Source organism: Bacillus rossius, chromosome 15 (assembly GCF_032445375.1).
Source record: "Bacillus rossius redtenbacheri isolate Brsri chromosome 15, Brsri_v3, whole genome shotgun sequence".
Classification (NCBI taxonomy): domain Eukaryota; kingdom Metazoa; phylum Arthropoda; class Insecta; order Phasmatodea; family Bacillidae; genus Bacillus; species Bacillus rossius.
Window position 1 is genome coordinate 27,321,621 of NC_086342.1, and position 17,548 is coordinate 27,339,168.

General features: G+C 38.1%; 1 protein-coding gene across 2 annotated transcripts in view; it reads left to right on the top strand.

Moving 5' to 3' along the window:
* The window catches only part of LOC134539682 (DNA ligase 3), a 454,246-nt gene that overhangs the window by 338,222 nt on the left and 98,476 nt on the right, over window positions 1-17,548 (top strand). For both annotated transcript variants that reach the window (XM_063381877.1, XM_063381878.1), the window contains one exon: window positions 11,997-12,103. In XM_063381877.1, coding sequence (XP_063237947.1) covers window positions 11,997-12,103 — 107 coding nt within the window. The remainder of the gene's footprint in view (window positions 1-11,996; window positions 12,104-17,548) is intronic.

Sequence of the window (17,548 nt, forward strand, 5' to 3'; positions counted from 1 at the left end):
TTCTTGCTGCTAAAATTATCGGTAAATAGCACAGATGCACTTTGTATATATATATATGTATATATATATATGTATGTATATATATGTATGTGTATATATATATATATATATATATATATATGCAAGCGTAAACTTTTAAGTTAGAATGGCCTGTTATATTTAAGAATTCTCTAACTGCGACTTAGTCTCAAACGGTCAATTGAGTAGCCAAATGTTGGCTGATGTAATAACTGTCGAAGTTGCGTGTGCGTATATAGGTCATGAAGTGGCCGAATGACCGCATAAGGTAGTGGTTTACAAGCTATAGCTACTGCCTGGTGCCATGTCAAATGGTTGGAATTTTTATCATAATATGACGTACCTATGCCAATTCACTATCGATAAGTCGTAAGGATGCTGCACATTTCTCTCTGCACAGGATGAATCAGAATTCAACCGACACATTTAATCAACAGGTTTATTACGAAAAAAATAAGTTAAAAGCATACACATCTTATGTCAGAATTGATTTACAAGGCTAGTTTACCCCTTTAAAGTTGGAGCTGAAATTTTATTTTTATTAATTTAAGATAATTAATAAACTATTTAAGCTGGAACAATAAATTACCAAATAATCTTTAAACAAACAAACTTTTAAATCCACCGCAGAGGTCGCTGTCGTCAAATAAAATCGTTGATATAATTGGGAGTGACATCTTTATTTTCAATACATTTTTTATGAATTCTTTTTGTAGTTGGCTCGCCACTTAGCCACTTGCATTCTAATTATTTCACTGCATATTAAGCATATTAGCTGTACTAAGATAGCGCGCAGAGGTGAAGAGGCATATGATGTTCCGCCCCTAGCGCTCCTGTACTTTTGGACCTCATAAGTGCGTCTTTTTGTTTTCCTTTTTATATTCAGCCCTGTACCGAAAAATTTTTTTCCTGTAATCAACTGGCGAAAATAGCATTTTGTAACGACTTGAGATTAAGTCGCCAGGTTATGCTCAAGTAGGTTCTGAACCATTATAATACACGATAACTGATCATGTTGTTTGTACTACGTAGTGCGTCTCAAATTTTAAAGTCTTCAGAAATAGCACCCATGGTCTACTTATCCGTCTGTCTCAGTTGTTCTGTTGACAGTGTTTGCAAACAACATTATGTGGTTGTCATTGTTCGTAAACAAACAACATTTTGTGTTGCTTTGCAAGTAGTATTTGGAAAATTGGAACAGCTGGTGCTACTTCTTAGAACTAATCTAATTTGAGAAAACATTTCATGGTACAGACTTTTAACTCAAGTCAGGCCTCTACACAGAGGACGAACTGTTGCTTTGTTCTTGATCCTTAGCGTACTTGGCTACCGAGAGTTATAATGATTTAAAATGATTTTATGAACATACGCCATTGCTTGATTACACTCGTCATAGAAACCCCCCCCCCCCCTCCCCCCACAAAAATGGACAACAAAGACGAATATATAAACATGCGCAGAACAAACCAACAGCAGCTGATGTGACATGTGACATGCCTAGAAAACACACGTAATTCCGTGGAAAGAATCTAGTCAGAAAAACTATGACAGCACAGATGAACACATTTGCCAGACACTGATGAGGCAGTTGTAACCAGAACAGCAAATACAAAACAACAATACGTTTCAACAACAAAGCAACTCAGAGACGAACTCAGCGATGAACATTCACAGATAATTTGGAGAAAACAACGGATATAGCACAGACGAACAGAGGCTTTCAATTAAAAAAATAACAGTGGCGACGTTTTGGGACTGACACAAACATTCAATAATAGTTGCTACTTTGGACTATGCATAAAAAAAAACAAGTTGCTGTATTTAATATAAATTTGGCTATCAAAGCTTGTGTTAAGATATAATCAAAGTGATTACGAAAAAATAATATGCTAAGGACGTATCCAGGATTTAATTTTGTACGAATGACAAACATAAACTATCGCGACCCCGAAATATCTTGAGGGGTGAGAGGTGCAAAACGTGATAACCTCTCCCCTTGATTATTAGATACCTTTGGCGTGGCATGATTAGAAACCACCAAATGGTGTCTTGCAGTTTACAGACACTTTTATACAGCCTTCTAATGATTATTGCATTGGGGAAGACTGATTTAACAAATTATTTTTGGCATGTTCTATTGCAGGTTTATACTGTATGTCGTAGAGAAAACATGAAAAAAACGGACTGGAAAGATGAATGCACAAACACACAGAAAACAAGTCAAAATAAGCCAATTTTAAATGCATAGACAGCACAGAGAATTAGGTGGAAGGAATTATTAAGACAGTATATCAGCACAGACGAACACAATGGGTTGACGACGACGAGACAATTGCAGCAAAAACTCTTGTTTTCAGCCCTATTTGTGTTCGTCTGTGCTGTGATATTATTCTAATTCCTTTCACGGAATTAATCCTCTGTGGTCTCTACGCAGTTAACATTTGACATCGGCTGATTTTTTTTTTCCCCCTTGTGCGTTTTTGTATTCATCTTTCTTCGTCCGTTTGTTCAGGTTTTCTCTGACGCACAGTGTCAATGGCGTATGACCAAAATAATGTTTCAAATCAGATCAATTTATTTTTCGCGTCGTTTAATACGATTTGCAGGAACGTGTTTTAAACCCCGCTGAACTAAACTTAAATGAATGATAAAATCTCGTACACTCCTTCCGTTTCTACCGCAATTACAACCACCTCAATTCTCCGCGTCGTTAAGGTCCGTTATACATTGGCACGGAAACGGAGACGCACCTCACGTAACATTTCACCATCACGTCCGCTGCTCCACGATGCACGGGAACTTAACAAATGGCAACCGGTGAGATTGTATTTCAAAGTTACTAAATATTAATTTAATCATAGCACGAGCAGAATTTACACAAGCAATACAAATCAACCACAAAGAAATAATAGAACGCTTGATATTCTTGTATCGAAAAAGATTTTTTTGACGTATTTAGAACACAAACAAACATGGCTACCGAACAAGCCAAGTGCTCGACTTCTATTGGTCGCCGAGATGATCCGTATGGGTCCGTATGCGTGCCATCACTAGAGACCTGCAAAATTCGCGGATTCATTCGGTGATAGGCTAGAATTAAAACATATATACCTCGTAGATAATTTTGCTATTGGCTTACTGTTCATCTGGACGAATCTCAACCAGTTATAAACCCTCAACCTAAGAAGGATCGAATCACAGACAAACCAGCTGAGACGACTTACAAGTCGGCAGCCAATGAACTTGCGATATTTGCCCGAGTGTAGGTACAGGGGTATGTGCAGTCTATCCTGAAGGCCATCGAAACCGCGAATTTTGCAGGTCTCTAGCCATCACAGAAGCTCTGTTCCGTGCCACTATAGAACGCGACTAATGAACGTAACGGGCCCGGGCCTCTTTGAGGGGTCGTGGTTCGACTCCCGGCAAGAGCTTTGGTCTCACGAGGTCCAGTTATCGCCGTGACTATACTCAATGCAGTGCGCGTCGCTCGCTGTCGCAGTGTAGCGAGTTCTTCACAGCTGGTCGTACAGCTGAAGAAAATTTAACAGCAACAGCAACACAGGTCCTGTGCTCAAAATTTGACCGCTATGTTTCAGAACCTGCTGATCCGCAATAGCGCATGGGACAGTCGTGTGCGTGGGAGGGAAATGAATATCGTGGGCTTAGTGGAAAAAGTCGGCAAGTCCAATTTCTGGAAAAAAGAATGTTAGTTCACTTACCAAGTTTTGCTTGCCCAGAATAGCGTTATAATGGACTTGCCGAAATAAAGCTAGAAGAAAACGTCCACAATCATTCATTATTTGGACTTCCAAACGTTTTCTTGGCGAAGATATTGCCCTTACAACTTCATCTGTGAAGTTAACTCATTTTCACAAAAAAGTGGACCTACCAACTTGTTCCACTAAGCCCACGATCTTTATCATTTCTGTATGGACGCAGGGAAACAGCCAATGGGAGGAGAGAAGGATGCAATTTTGGCGGGACTAGAGAACTGTTTATAATTACCAAATATTATAATATTTTAAACATTAATTATTGCCATTGCTTATAAAGATTCACTAGCAATTAATGTAAATAATAAATTTAAAAAAAAAAAATTGTTTCGTGGGTAGGATGGTGAACTAAAAGATTTCACACATCCCAAGTTAATTTAAATGCTGAAAAAACTGTGGCTAGTCAGATATCGTGGGGTAATCGTTTTTGGTAGTTAATGTTGTTATTTACTAACACTCTGCCAACAGATAGGGGATGCAGCGCGAAATATCATTGGCTGAAACCGACTGTGTGATTTCAGTTGTGAACCCATTTAGCACAGGTCGTGCGTACAGCCGTGTGCTTGGCCTGATATCCACTCGCTTGTGTTTTTTTTTTAATTGGGAACCCAGCCTTAAACCGCGTCTTGGGCGTCAGTATTTCTAGGCGTAAAGTTCACGCAGAACGTAGATCCGGTTTCATCCGCCCAAAATTATTCGGTGTGTTTGATGTCTTCATTTTTTTTTTCCAATGGATCTTAAGAGGCCAAGCATAAGAGTCTATCAATCGTGACGTAACACATATGCTCGGCCATTCGAAGTGTGTCAATGTTACGTGAAATATGTATCCGGCTGTCACGCCCCTACCGTTCCCCTCCACCCTTTTCCACTATCACTCTTTTCGTCACTGTTTGTCTCAGATTTGCCATTTGGCGCGTCGCCGAAGCCTACACCGGGTCAAGGAACTCTCTCTCTCTCGCTCTCGTTTTATCTCTTTATTTCTCTTTATCTCTCTTTCCCTACTATTTCTTTCTCTTTCTCTTTTTTATTTGCTTTAAGTCTCTCTCTCGCTCTTTCTCTCTCTCGCTCTTTCTCTCTCTCCTTCTTCCCCCCTCTTCTTAGCTCTTCGTTTTTCTCTCTTTCCCTCTCTCTCTCTGTCGCGCGAGGTGAGAGACTTGGACGGTGCGGGTTCGAATCTCAGTTTGATTGCCCTGCGCGTACTCAACGGAGTCCCTGGCACAATTTTTATAGTAAGCCGTTTCCTGTCAGACATTTTATTGATCTGTCAAAAAAGTATTCTTGATCAAATTACTTTCCCAATACAGATTGTCGTATGGTGCTTTGAAGGTGGGTTTAGAAATGTTACCAGTTCAGGTCACTGAAGGTTTTTATTTTAAAAAAAATTCAAAAATTTATATTGTATAAAATTGTTACCTTAGAGTTTTCGCGTCTGTTGACTTCATGTGAAATTAACGTGAATTTTCAAATTTTATTTGGGCGAAGAAGAGCACATAACACTTGAAATACCCTTGGCCGGGGAGGGGAGTTTTCTCAGGTTATCTCACGTTTATTTCACCGATGCATTGCATTCGGCTTCAGCGTAGAGTTTACACCGTCTCGCGTACATTGTTGTTACTATCACAGAAGCTAACTATAGTTGTAGAGTTATCTATAGTGGTTTAGGCCACAGTTTTTTGACGTGACAACGTCTAATAAATCGATGAACGCCGGCTGCACGCACGAAAAAGGATTACTCATTGTCCCGTTACCCTGTGTCCCGTTACGCTCATTGTTCGCTTGCGCCGCATCGATCTCACTTCCACTCGATTGGAACAACCATCGATTTGACTTTTTCGAGGCACTTTAAACTTGAAACACTCCCATTCGTTTCCTACTTTTCCTATCATCGTCCTATCCTTAACAGAATAACACAGATTGGAAGAAGTTAAATAGCAAACAAGTATAAAAGTTATAGTTAAAATAATCGCTTCGTTAAAGTAATAAACATATTTGAATTAATGAGTGCAAATAAAAGTAAATTTATCAATTAAATTGTAGATTTCATTTCACTCCTTCCTTGTATCCATACAAAATAGTGATAATTCAATAAAAATGATTCAATTTTATTCGTAAAAGTATGCAATCATTTCATCAATGTTTTGTTTTGACTTTGTCACGTTAAACTATCTTCCGTGTTGGTCTGTGCTGTTGTCGCTGTGTTGTCGAAATACCTGTCTCATGTCTTCGCTGGGTTTTCGCATGTGCGTTCGCCGTGTTGTGCAGATTATCTGTTCAGTATCATGATTGGGTTTATTTGTCTGTCTCTGTATTGTCCAAAGTTGTTAGTTGTCTATATTTTACTTTTTTTTTTTTTTTTCAATATTCTCGTCGTTTTCAGTCCACTTTGTTCGTCTGCGTTGTCTGCACATTTAACATTTGACATCGACTGATTTAAGGCTTGTTTTCTTGTGTCCTTGTGCATTCAACCTTCTTCTCTGTCCGTTCTTCAGGTTTTTTTCTCCGTGGCAATAAATACAGCGCAAGTTAATAATGTCCGCATGCTTTCACGGCCATCGTCTGAAGTAGCTCGGCTTCTGGGTTGTAGGCCGTGCGTCCTTTGCGAATAATTCACGCCGAAGTTTCGGTCGACATTGCGGTCGTCATCATCAGCTAGCAGTGGCGTAAGACCAGAATGTAATGATTTGAACTGTGATGCGCAGCTCGGCCCAGCTCCAGGGACAAGAAGGGGCCTCTCCCATCTGGGGTTCTGCGCCGCTGCTTGTCACGTGGTCTGTGACGTCACGAGGATAGAAGGCGCCGTGCAACTCCGCTCGCGCGGTTCATCTCTCGGAGGGGGACGCACCACAACGCCGAAATACCACAACGCCGAAATACCACAACGCCGAAATACCACAACGCCGAAATACCACAACGCCGAAATGCCAAATTGACCACAACGCCGACAGCTAGAAAACTGCTGTGTACCACAACGCCGAATTACCACAACGCCGAAAAACTATAATCCCCAAATGTCAAAATTGACCACAACGCCGACAGCTAGAAAACTGCTGTGTACCACAACGCCGAATTACCACAACGCCGAAAAACTATAATCCCCGAATGTCAAAATTGACCACAACGCCGACAGCTAGAAAACTGCTGTGTACCACAACGCCGAATTACCACAACGCCGAAAAACTATAATCCCCGAATGTCAAAATTGACCACAACGCCGACAGCTAGAAAACTGCTGTGTACCACAACGCCGAATTACCACAACGCCGAAAAACTATAATCCCCGAATGTCAAAATTGACCACAACGCCGACAGCTAGAAAACTGCTGTGTACCACAACGCCGAATTACCACAACGCCGAAAAACTATAATCCCCGAATGTCAAAATTGACCACAACGCCGACAGCTAGAAAACTGCTGTGTACCACAACGCCGAATTACCACAACGCCGAAAAACTATAATCCCCGAATGTCAAAATTGACCACAACGCCGACAGCTAGAAAACTGCTGTGTACCACAACGCCGAATTACCACAACGCCGAAATACACAAACGCCGAAAAATGTAATTGCAGGACTGCCACAAAGGTTAGGTTAGGTTAGACTAGGTTAGGTTAGACTAGGTTAGGTTAGACTAAGTTAGGTTAGACTAAGGTTAGGTTAGACTAGGTTAGGTTAGACTAGGTTAGGTTAGGCTAGGATAGGCTAGGTTAAGTTAGGTTAGGTTATATTACGGTAGGTTAGGTTAGGTTAGGTTTGATTGTGGTATTTCGGCGTTAAGGTACATTTAAGAAACACACACAAATTCGTTCAGTTGTTATTTCGGCGTTGTGGTACACAGCAGTTTTATAGCTGTCGGCGTTGTGGTCAATTTTGACATTCGGCGCCATGGTATTTCGGCGTTGTGGTAACGACCCCTCTCGGAGTTCTTCACGAGATCGAGAGAAGGAATAAGAGTGACAGTTGGATGGGGAGGGGGGAGTGTCCGTCGTCGCTCAAGTCCAGTTGTGGTTTTGGCGTGGAGGATCAGACACTCAAGACATCACCAACAGTGGCGGCTACAGGCCAGGGCAAAGCCGGGCGATCGACCAAGGCTCCGCTCGTCTTTGGCCATTTTTACTACCGAAGCTACATTTAATTTAAAATGTTTGGCATTCAGTTTAAGACCCATGTTCATTGTGTTACACTAACGTAATATTTATTTCGTAAAAAAAAAAAAATATTGAGATAAATTAGCAAAAACATCGTCCACATTCAAGTACCAGGAGGACTTGAAAACATTCTGCAAAAGAGTTTATTTTTAAAATTTTCCTGGAGGAGTGCCCCTGAATAACTATTTTTCTCTGGGGGATATTCTATAGCTCCCCTTTCCCCCCAAGTAAGGCCCATCTCCACACACAAAAGTAAAATGGCGACAAAACCTCAGCGAAGATGACAGGTGCATCGCTTATTAGAACCTGTAACAAGGTTGATAAAGTAAACGTGTGGATATTATCAAAGGACACTTTTTAACCGTTATAAAACTCAGTTACTTAAGGTCGCCGTCTAGCCGGGCACACACACAGTGCGCAGAGCTTCAGGAAAAACAACGCGATTTCAAAACTACTCAAGATATCCGAGTGGGGTCTGCGTACGAAAAGCATTTAATAGTTCGCTGAGGGCCGATAAGTAGTTTTGTTTCCGGATAAAGTTTTTGAATTGTAATTTTGGAAGAGTTAAAATGGCTAAAAGACGTGTTTTCAGAGTAATCTTTATCCATAAATCAACCGGCACAGACTCCTGAAAGCACTTAATGTACTTGAATTACACCTTTATCTTAATTTCTCCGCCATACAATGTTAGGGTCACCGCTCAAATTTCACAGTTATCCTGTGACGACGAGAAGACTGCGCGCCAGTCCAGAGGAGACACCGCGCTAGAAGCACCAGATCATCCCGCCTCACTAACACAGATACACATCTGTCTAGGCGGGTCCCTAAAGATCCTGTCTGACGCACCACGTTGATTAAAGTATGCATATATATACTTTTATTTAAGAGCTATTCCTAAAATTCAAGTTTAATATTCAAAACCATAATCATCACCATCATCATCACCATCATCATCATCACCATCATCATCATCATCATCATCATCATCACCATCATCATCACCATCATCATCATCATCATCATCATCACCATAATCATCACCATCATCATCATCATCATCATCATCACCATCATCATCATCATCATCATCATCACCATCATCATCATCATCATCATCATCATCACCATCATCATCACCATCATCATCATCATCATCATCACCATCATCATCATCATCATCATCATCATCACCATCATCATCATCATCATCATCATCACCATAATCATCACCATCATCATCATCATCACCATCATCATCATCATCATCATCATCACCATAATCATCACCATCATCATCATCATCATCATCACCATCATCATCATCATCATCATCATCACCATCATCATCATCATCATCATCATCACCATAATCATCACCATCATCATCATCATCACCATCATCATCATCATCATCATCACCATAATCATCACCATCATCATCATCATCATCATCATCACCATCATCATCATCATCATCATCACCATCACCATCATCATCATCATCATCATCACCATAATCATCACCATCATCATCATCATCACCATCATCATCATCATCATCATCATCACCATCACCATCATCATCATCATCATCATCATCATCATCATCACCATAATCATCACCATCATCATCATCATCATCACCATCATCATCATCATCATCATCATCACCATCATCATCATCATCATCATCATCACCATCATCATCATCATCATCATCATCATCATCACCATAATCATCACCATCATCATCATCATCATCATCACCATCATCATCATCATCATCATCACCATAATCATCATCATCATCATCACCATCATCATCATCATCATCATCATCATCACCATAATCATCACCATCATCATCATCATCATCATCATCACCATCATCATCATCATCATCATCACCATCACCATCATCATCATCATCATCATCACCATAATCATCACCATCATCATCATCATCACCATCATCATCATCATCATCATCATCACCATAATCATCACCATCATCATCATCATCACCATCATCATCATCATCATCATCATCATCATCACCATCACCATCATCATCATCATCACCATAATCATCACCATCATCATCATCATCATCATCATCATCATCATCATCACCATCATCATCACCATCATCATCAGCATCATCATCACCATAATCATCACCATCATCATCATCATCATCATCATCATCATCACCATCATCATCACCATCATCATCATCATCATCACCATAATCATCACCATCATCATCATCATCATCATCATCATTATCATTATCATCATCATCATCATCATCATCCTCAACTGCTTCGTCCCTTGTGGCCGGGTCAGCAAAGTAAAGTGACTCCATCTTCCTCTTTCCCTGCATCATTCCTCCCTCCTTCTCTCTGTTCCATTCTTCTCCTGTCTCCTGCACTCCTTTAACTATCTGCTATTCCCACATCCTCCTTGATATTCCTGTGTACTCCAACTCTTTATCATTTTCCTAGATAGCCTCTCTTCCCATTCTCTTGACACGTAACCTTACTATAACATGGTATTATTTTTGTATGTTTTTACTAAATAGGTATTATTAATTCACTTTTTTACTTAGTCGTTCGTTCGTGGATGATACTGTGTGGATAGTATGACAGTTTTATCACTGCTAAGAATTTTAGCTATCCTTCCTAACATGACTATAAAAATGACATCTCAGGCGATATCCCATTAAAAGGTTCAAATAAAAACGCAATTAGGGTAATAGTGGGCATACTGACCTAGTGCTCGAATCAAATTTAGATGCAGGCCTCTGGCTTTCGTATCCCCCCCCTCCCCCTTCCGCATCAACCAAGAAGGTGTCGTAGGAACTCTTAGGAGACCGGGAGGGTTGGAGGGGGAGGAGAGGATAGGAGCCGTAGTCCTCATCCAATCTTGATTCGCGTTACGGTTCAAGCGCCACAATTGGTCGGAACCTTGGCAGCAGTTTTATGAATGGGCGAGAATGAGCGGAAGCCACATACCGATTGAAATCGCGAAAATAGGTTGGGGGGGAAGGGGGGTGTGAGAGATAAATACGGGTTTTCATTGAATCACCCGCATTCTCGAAGCTCCGATACTGACCATACGTATTCGTTCACGTAGTGTGTCCGTCCGTGCGTAAGCGGTGTCTGTCCGTGCGTGAAGATTAGCCGGTCGAACGTGAACTAATACAGTATGTGTCAGAATTCCACCTGGCAGACTTCGCCTGCAGGGTACTTATGAATAAATAAATAATGAGAAAACGTACTTACGACCTGAGTTCTGTAACACTATTTGGAGCCGAACAACTCTTTTTATTGCAAACAATGGAGAATGTGTATTTAAGACCAGTGGTTTTGCTCGCAAAATATCATGGAATTGATGATATATTAGTATTGTAATGAAAGTATGTGATTTATTCCCGTTGATTTCATTAAAGAAATAGACTCTATAAAATATATGTTGAAATTAATATTAAATTAATAACAAAATCGATTAATATTTAACATTTTATAAAGTGGTAATGCGCAAGTCTGTTAAATATGTATAATTCCTAATTTAATCTATTCGAGGTTACATAATTACCTTCTTAAAATCACACTCAGTCTACAACGCTTTCATTTCTTGAAGTAGCCAGCTTAAAACCCCGTGAAACACACGCCGGTTTGATTTTAATTAACATGATGCAAATTTTACACTTACATTTTCATTCATTTAATATTTATGGTGAAACAAAATTTACCCTTTGTCACCCGTTTAAAGGCCAAATTTCGAACATTAAAAAAATACAATTCGTAACTATATATATTAATTTCATTAATTATTAGTTTCTTAGGCATGTTACCTTTAAGTGATCAAGTAAATTGCAATGAAACAAATAGTAATAAAACATACTACACTCAGCTTTGCATAAAACTTAACCCAAAGTAATAATAATCAATCACCATTAAAGCACAAACAAAAAATACTTGAAATGCCTCTGTGTAATGAAAGAGACATAAGTACAAAGTCCCGCGGTGTGACGTGTCCTGGTGGTTTGTCCGCAGAGAGCTTCAAGGGCGACCTGCTGCTGTGGTGCCGCCTGCTGCTGCCCGGACACGTGAAGCGAGTATACAACCTGCAGAGCAAGCAGCTCGTCAAGCTGTTCAGCAGGGTGCGTCTCGCCCCTTCAGCCCACCTTTCCCCTTCCAGCCCCGTGTTCCTCTGCTCCGGCGATACAGGGGGAGCCTTCTTTTTCACTGACGAGAGAGACAAACCCCCGATCGTGCATCTTCGGGTTTTTTTGTTCATTGTAAATAAATATGGCGTTGTTGATAAAAGGAAAGACCATAAACAAGGCAACGGTATTTATTTGTACGTCGCCATATTTTATTGTTTGGCGTGTGTCCGTGAATGTTTATTTTGGACATCTCATGATAACTAATGGTCAATTAGGTTAGGTTAGCTACATTATTAAATACTTTAAAACATTGTGGACGGTTGATTTGGTTAGGATAGCTACATTAAAGATACTGTGAAATCATGTAAACGGTTTCATAGCCCTTGATAGCTACATATTAAAAAGTTATTTTCTAAGCAACCATAAAATGATTTTACAGTATTTGTAATGTAGCTGTACTTACCTAATGTAACCAACCATCCACAATGTTTTAAAGTATTTATAATGTAGCTAACCTATCCTGATAGACCGCAAAATTTAATGCCACACCGGTTTATACAATGAGATAGAACGGGGGGGGAAAAAGCGAGCATGAACTTCGGGGTGTGGCTCTCTCGTCTGTGAACAGGGACGTAACTAGACATTTTTCCACCCGGGGCAACATCTCATCTTGGCGCCCCCCCCCCCCCCCCCCCCTTTTTAATTTTTCCCCAAATCAACAAAGAAAATTTACCGACAACATGTCATCATATTACCACTACATATGAATTCCACAAATACAAATATGTTTTATTAATTAGATAACAAACATATGTATTTATTTATAGCAATTTCATTTTTACAACAAGATAAAATACCCACTTATGTCTAAGATACTTAATTTACATGTAATTTAAGAGTAGCATGTTTGATATATAATTTCACAATATTTACATAAATGCTGCAATTAAAATGAAAAGTTTATCATCAAATGACAGAACAATATGTGTGGACTGAATCGACAAAAAGAACAGGATATTTGATTATGATAAATATAGTTAACATTATGAATAAAAGATTTCACTCAAGTTGTTATCTTGGGAATCATAATTAAACATTTGACACAATATCTTAATCTACTGGCTAATTTTGATTAAAAAAATTAATTCACACACAGAAAGCTTGAACTAAAACTTAACTTTACGGGCTCTTTTGGCTCCAAATGTTTTTACAATGCCCTCAAAAGACAGCTATGAAACTAACTAGTGATCTATTGATATGATGCTCAGGTTGGTTAGTCGTTGCTGACCTGTTAAATTTCTAAGGTAATTTATTATGATTTTTAGTTTGCTAAAACTCCTTTCATTAGAGGCGGTTGAGACTGGTATTATGCAAAACATTCTCAATGCTGTCGTTATGTTGGGGTATGCGTCTTCAAGCCCATTTTTATATATTAATGACAGAAGATCTGCTGGTAAAGCTGTTTTCAAATTAGGGCTTATATCCAAGGCATGATACTTAAAACTTTCAACTTCTATCGCCAGCTCGTCCCTTTGTCTCAGTTCACTCAGAATCCGATATATTATTTGTATAATCAACAGTCTGAACTTTTTTTATTCTGAGAATTCATAGCTTTCATCTTCACCCTTTTCATCAACCATCCGCTTTTTCTTTCTTCCCCTTACTTGTTTGAAATGAGGATCTAGGTTAAGCTTTTCTGCTATTTCTTTCGCTTCTCTGATTGCGTTTGTGGAACTATTTAACCTTTCTGATCCTAATTCTGATATCAGACGGTTAATATGTTTTGCTGATAGATCGATAGTGATGTAATCTCTTTGTAATAATTTGTTGACGATATCAATGCGGCTTAGTTCCCTATAACAAAAACAGGAGAATGAATTCAAACTTTCTGACATTTCTTAGAAAAGAAGTTGCTTCTGTTTTTGTTTCAGCTGTTGTTATTGGGCTGGTCACGAGATCATTCAAAGCATCTATAATCTTGTCTAGATGCTTATATATTACAGCTACAGCTTCTCTCTTAGTCGATCATCTGGTATTGCTTTGCAGTTTGAGAGATAAGGGATCATGTTGCACTAGAACCTCCCATCTATTGGTGGAGGAAGCAAAGAAATTTTAGAGACAATTAAGTTGGCCAAAGTAGGAGTCTGCCTCTGGTGATAAGCTAGCAGCATTCGCCCCAACTAAATTTAGCGAATGTGCTGCACATGGCACAAAATATGCCAAACTATTTACTTCTTTTATTCGAGATTGAACTCCTTTGTACACACCAGCCATGTTTGACCCATTATCATATGACTGCCCTCTGCAGTTCTTAACATCTAATCTATCATTTCTGAGTTTTTCTAAATTCTCTTCTGAAAGAGCCATTCCAGTTTTTTCACTAACTATTATGAAATCAAGAAAATTTTCCACTATCTCAGGGCCATTTTCGGTGATCTTCACGTAACGAAGAACTTCAGACATTTGTTCAAAATGGCTTAGATCGGGCGTGCAGTCAAACATAATGGAAAAGTATTTAGAAGCTTTGATGTCATTAACTATATGTTCTCTTATTTTTCCAGCGATAATATCTAAAAATTCATTTTGGATATAAGGAGAAAAGTAGCTGACCTGCCCCTTTTTATGGCGGAGAATGTGCTCTCTCATTTGGGGATGATAATGAGATACCAGCTCTATTGTGTTTAAAAACTTGCCACATCTAGGGTCACCAAAGTCTAGGGATTCATCAGAACCTCTTAATGGACTACCTTGTTTTGCTAAATGTATAATAACATCAATTATTACATACAAATCTCCTCTCCAGTGTGTTTCCTCCTGTGCTATTTGATCCTGCAGCTCTTTATAAATACCAGAGCATTTATTTAAGGATAATTCCAATATTTTCCACGAGCAAAAACACTTTTTGTGGTTAAGTGAATTTTCATGCTCAGGAATCCTTTCACTCAACATTTTCCACTGAGTGAAACCTTCTTCCTTGGCCAAAACAGATACTTTTTGTTCAGAAAACATGTAGGAAAAAAGTTTGCATGGTACACAAAACAAGGCATTTTTTGATTGACTGTATGTTAGCCATGTTCGGCGTACCTTTAGACCACCAGCCAATGTTTTGGAGAACCAGTCTTTGGTTAAATTTCTTCCATCTCATGAGGTGTTACTTAGATCAGGTTCTACCTTCCCCTCGTTCAATAATCCTGATACTATAAATCATCTTTCTGTATCCGAAAGGGCTGCATGCCACTTTCCGGGGTCTCTGAAATCAAAATGAATAGCAGGCTCACCCTGGACGAGGTCCTTTGCTGGAATTGTAGAATCCGAAAAAAAATGCCTTAGATGTTCCAACAGTAGTCGTAAAATACTGCTCAGATATAGTGCATGGTTGGAACTCATCTTCATTGATGGCTTGTGTTACTGGAATTTGAAGTTCTTCTTGATGGCTTCTTGCCCGCTCACTCTCTGTTCCAGTTACACATACCTCTTGAATTGAATGTTCTTCAGGATCCTTACTGCTACTGCTACCACCTACAAAACAAAACCAAAGTAATTAGACTTGTTTGATCAATGAGTAAGTCTAGATATGTGATTTCTGTGTAAGCTATTGATACACTATTTTGAAATTATAATTTGAGCTCGTAAATCCTATACTCTTTGTATGAAACAATTTTTATAAGATTAATCATTGCTGCAAAGGGTTGTAAAATAGGGGTGAAATTAAAAAAAGAATAAAATTCGTACCATTAACACTATTATATTCATTACTTTTTATTGTAAAACCTAAAAATATTTCTACAAGCTTCGTCTAAATTTATTTTTTATATGCCCAGCCATTACTGCAAGGGGCGGAAAATAACAGGGGTTGAAAGACAAAAAAAAATCATTACTCCCTTAGTAGGCACACTATTAAATCGGTACAAATTGTTTGAAAATCATAATTTTAATCTAAAACATTTGTATTAAAATTGTTTTTATGATTCAAACCATTATTGCAAGGAGTTGAAAAAACATGGGGTTGGAGTAAGAAAATAAACAATATTTTTCAACCATGTACACTACAAATCCATTCCTATTTTTTTTTAAATTTCTAAATATTGTCTAAAACTATTATTAAAATAATTTTTTATCTGACCAAGTATTACTGCAAGTAACATGGTTTGAAATTAAAAAAAGAGGCATTATATTTTTTAAATATACCTATATACTATCGAATCCGTAATAATTAATTTATTAATTCTTAACTTCATCGAAAACTTTGGCTGAAACAATTTTTCATGAAACGAATTACTACCGCATACACAGGTTTTGAAAGTTTAAAAAATTCAAAACATCCTTAATAAGTATCAAATTTGTTCGAATTTATTTTAAACCGTCTTAATATTATCATAATCCTTGGTGAAAAGACAATTTTTATATGACCACGTTTTTAGTGCAAGGAATGAAAAAAAAAAAGTGTTAGGTAAAAAAAAAATACCTAGGTACCTTAGCTGACACATAATATGAAAATGGATGCTCTTTAATGCTGGATACATTGAGTTAGAAATGAAAAAATATTCAATCGATCATTTTGTAATATTGGAGAACATAAATAATTTAAGTACATTAAGTAATTAAAATGTTCCGGAAGTTTATAGGAGTCTTCAAAATACTTCCAGAGTAAATATGTATTACTTCGAAATCTACATACGTCTTTAGGCTGTGCCGAAAGGGATTGTTTTTATAATTGTTATTTCAGAGGTCTATTTGATCCTATTTCCATAAAAATATTTTTATATCCTGGCTACCGAACTGGTATCTTAAGATTATTGCTAATCCATCCAGTATTTTTGAGTTTTTATAGTGAACCTTGCTCTCTCAAAATGCAGTCTGCTAAATCATTGATATAAAAAAATATGATACAAAATAATCAAATCACCGCTTTTCCAAGGATGTTATTATTAATTACCCAAAAACCTACAAAATAGTACAATAATTGTATACACATAAATATCAAGTTTAATCATACATAATTTTGCTTTACAAAGCGTTGAATTAAACATATATTACCGGCAAATAGGCAGGTAGACAGATATGCGCAGCAAAGTACTAATGTCCTTTGTTTGCGTACGAACTTAAAAAATGTTGTTCAAAATTATGTATTAGATTTAACGGTGGCCCTATTTAAGTTCTATTGCAATACTTTTCTATTACAAAAATAAAATAGAAAGTAACATTTAAAACAATTTATTGTTACCTTATTTCTTTCAAGTAAGTTAATAACGTACCTTTTTCATTAACGTCTTTGACATTAAGCCAAGATGATAAAAAGGACGAAGACTGGCGAGCTTCTTTTTCTCGTTCTTTGGCTCTTCTTTTGAATTCTGCACCAGACGGTTTTTTTGACATGTTTTGAGATTAAACACGATTGTCAAACACGATTGAAACAGTTAACGAAATGGTATATTCACA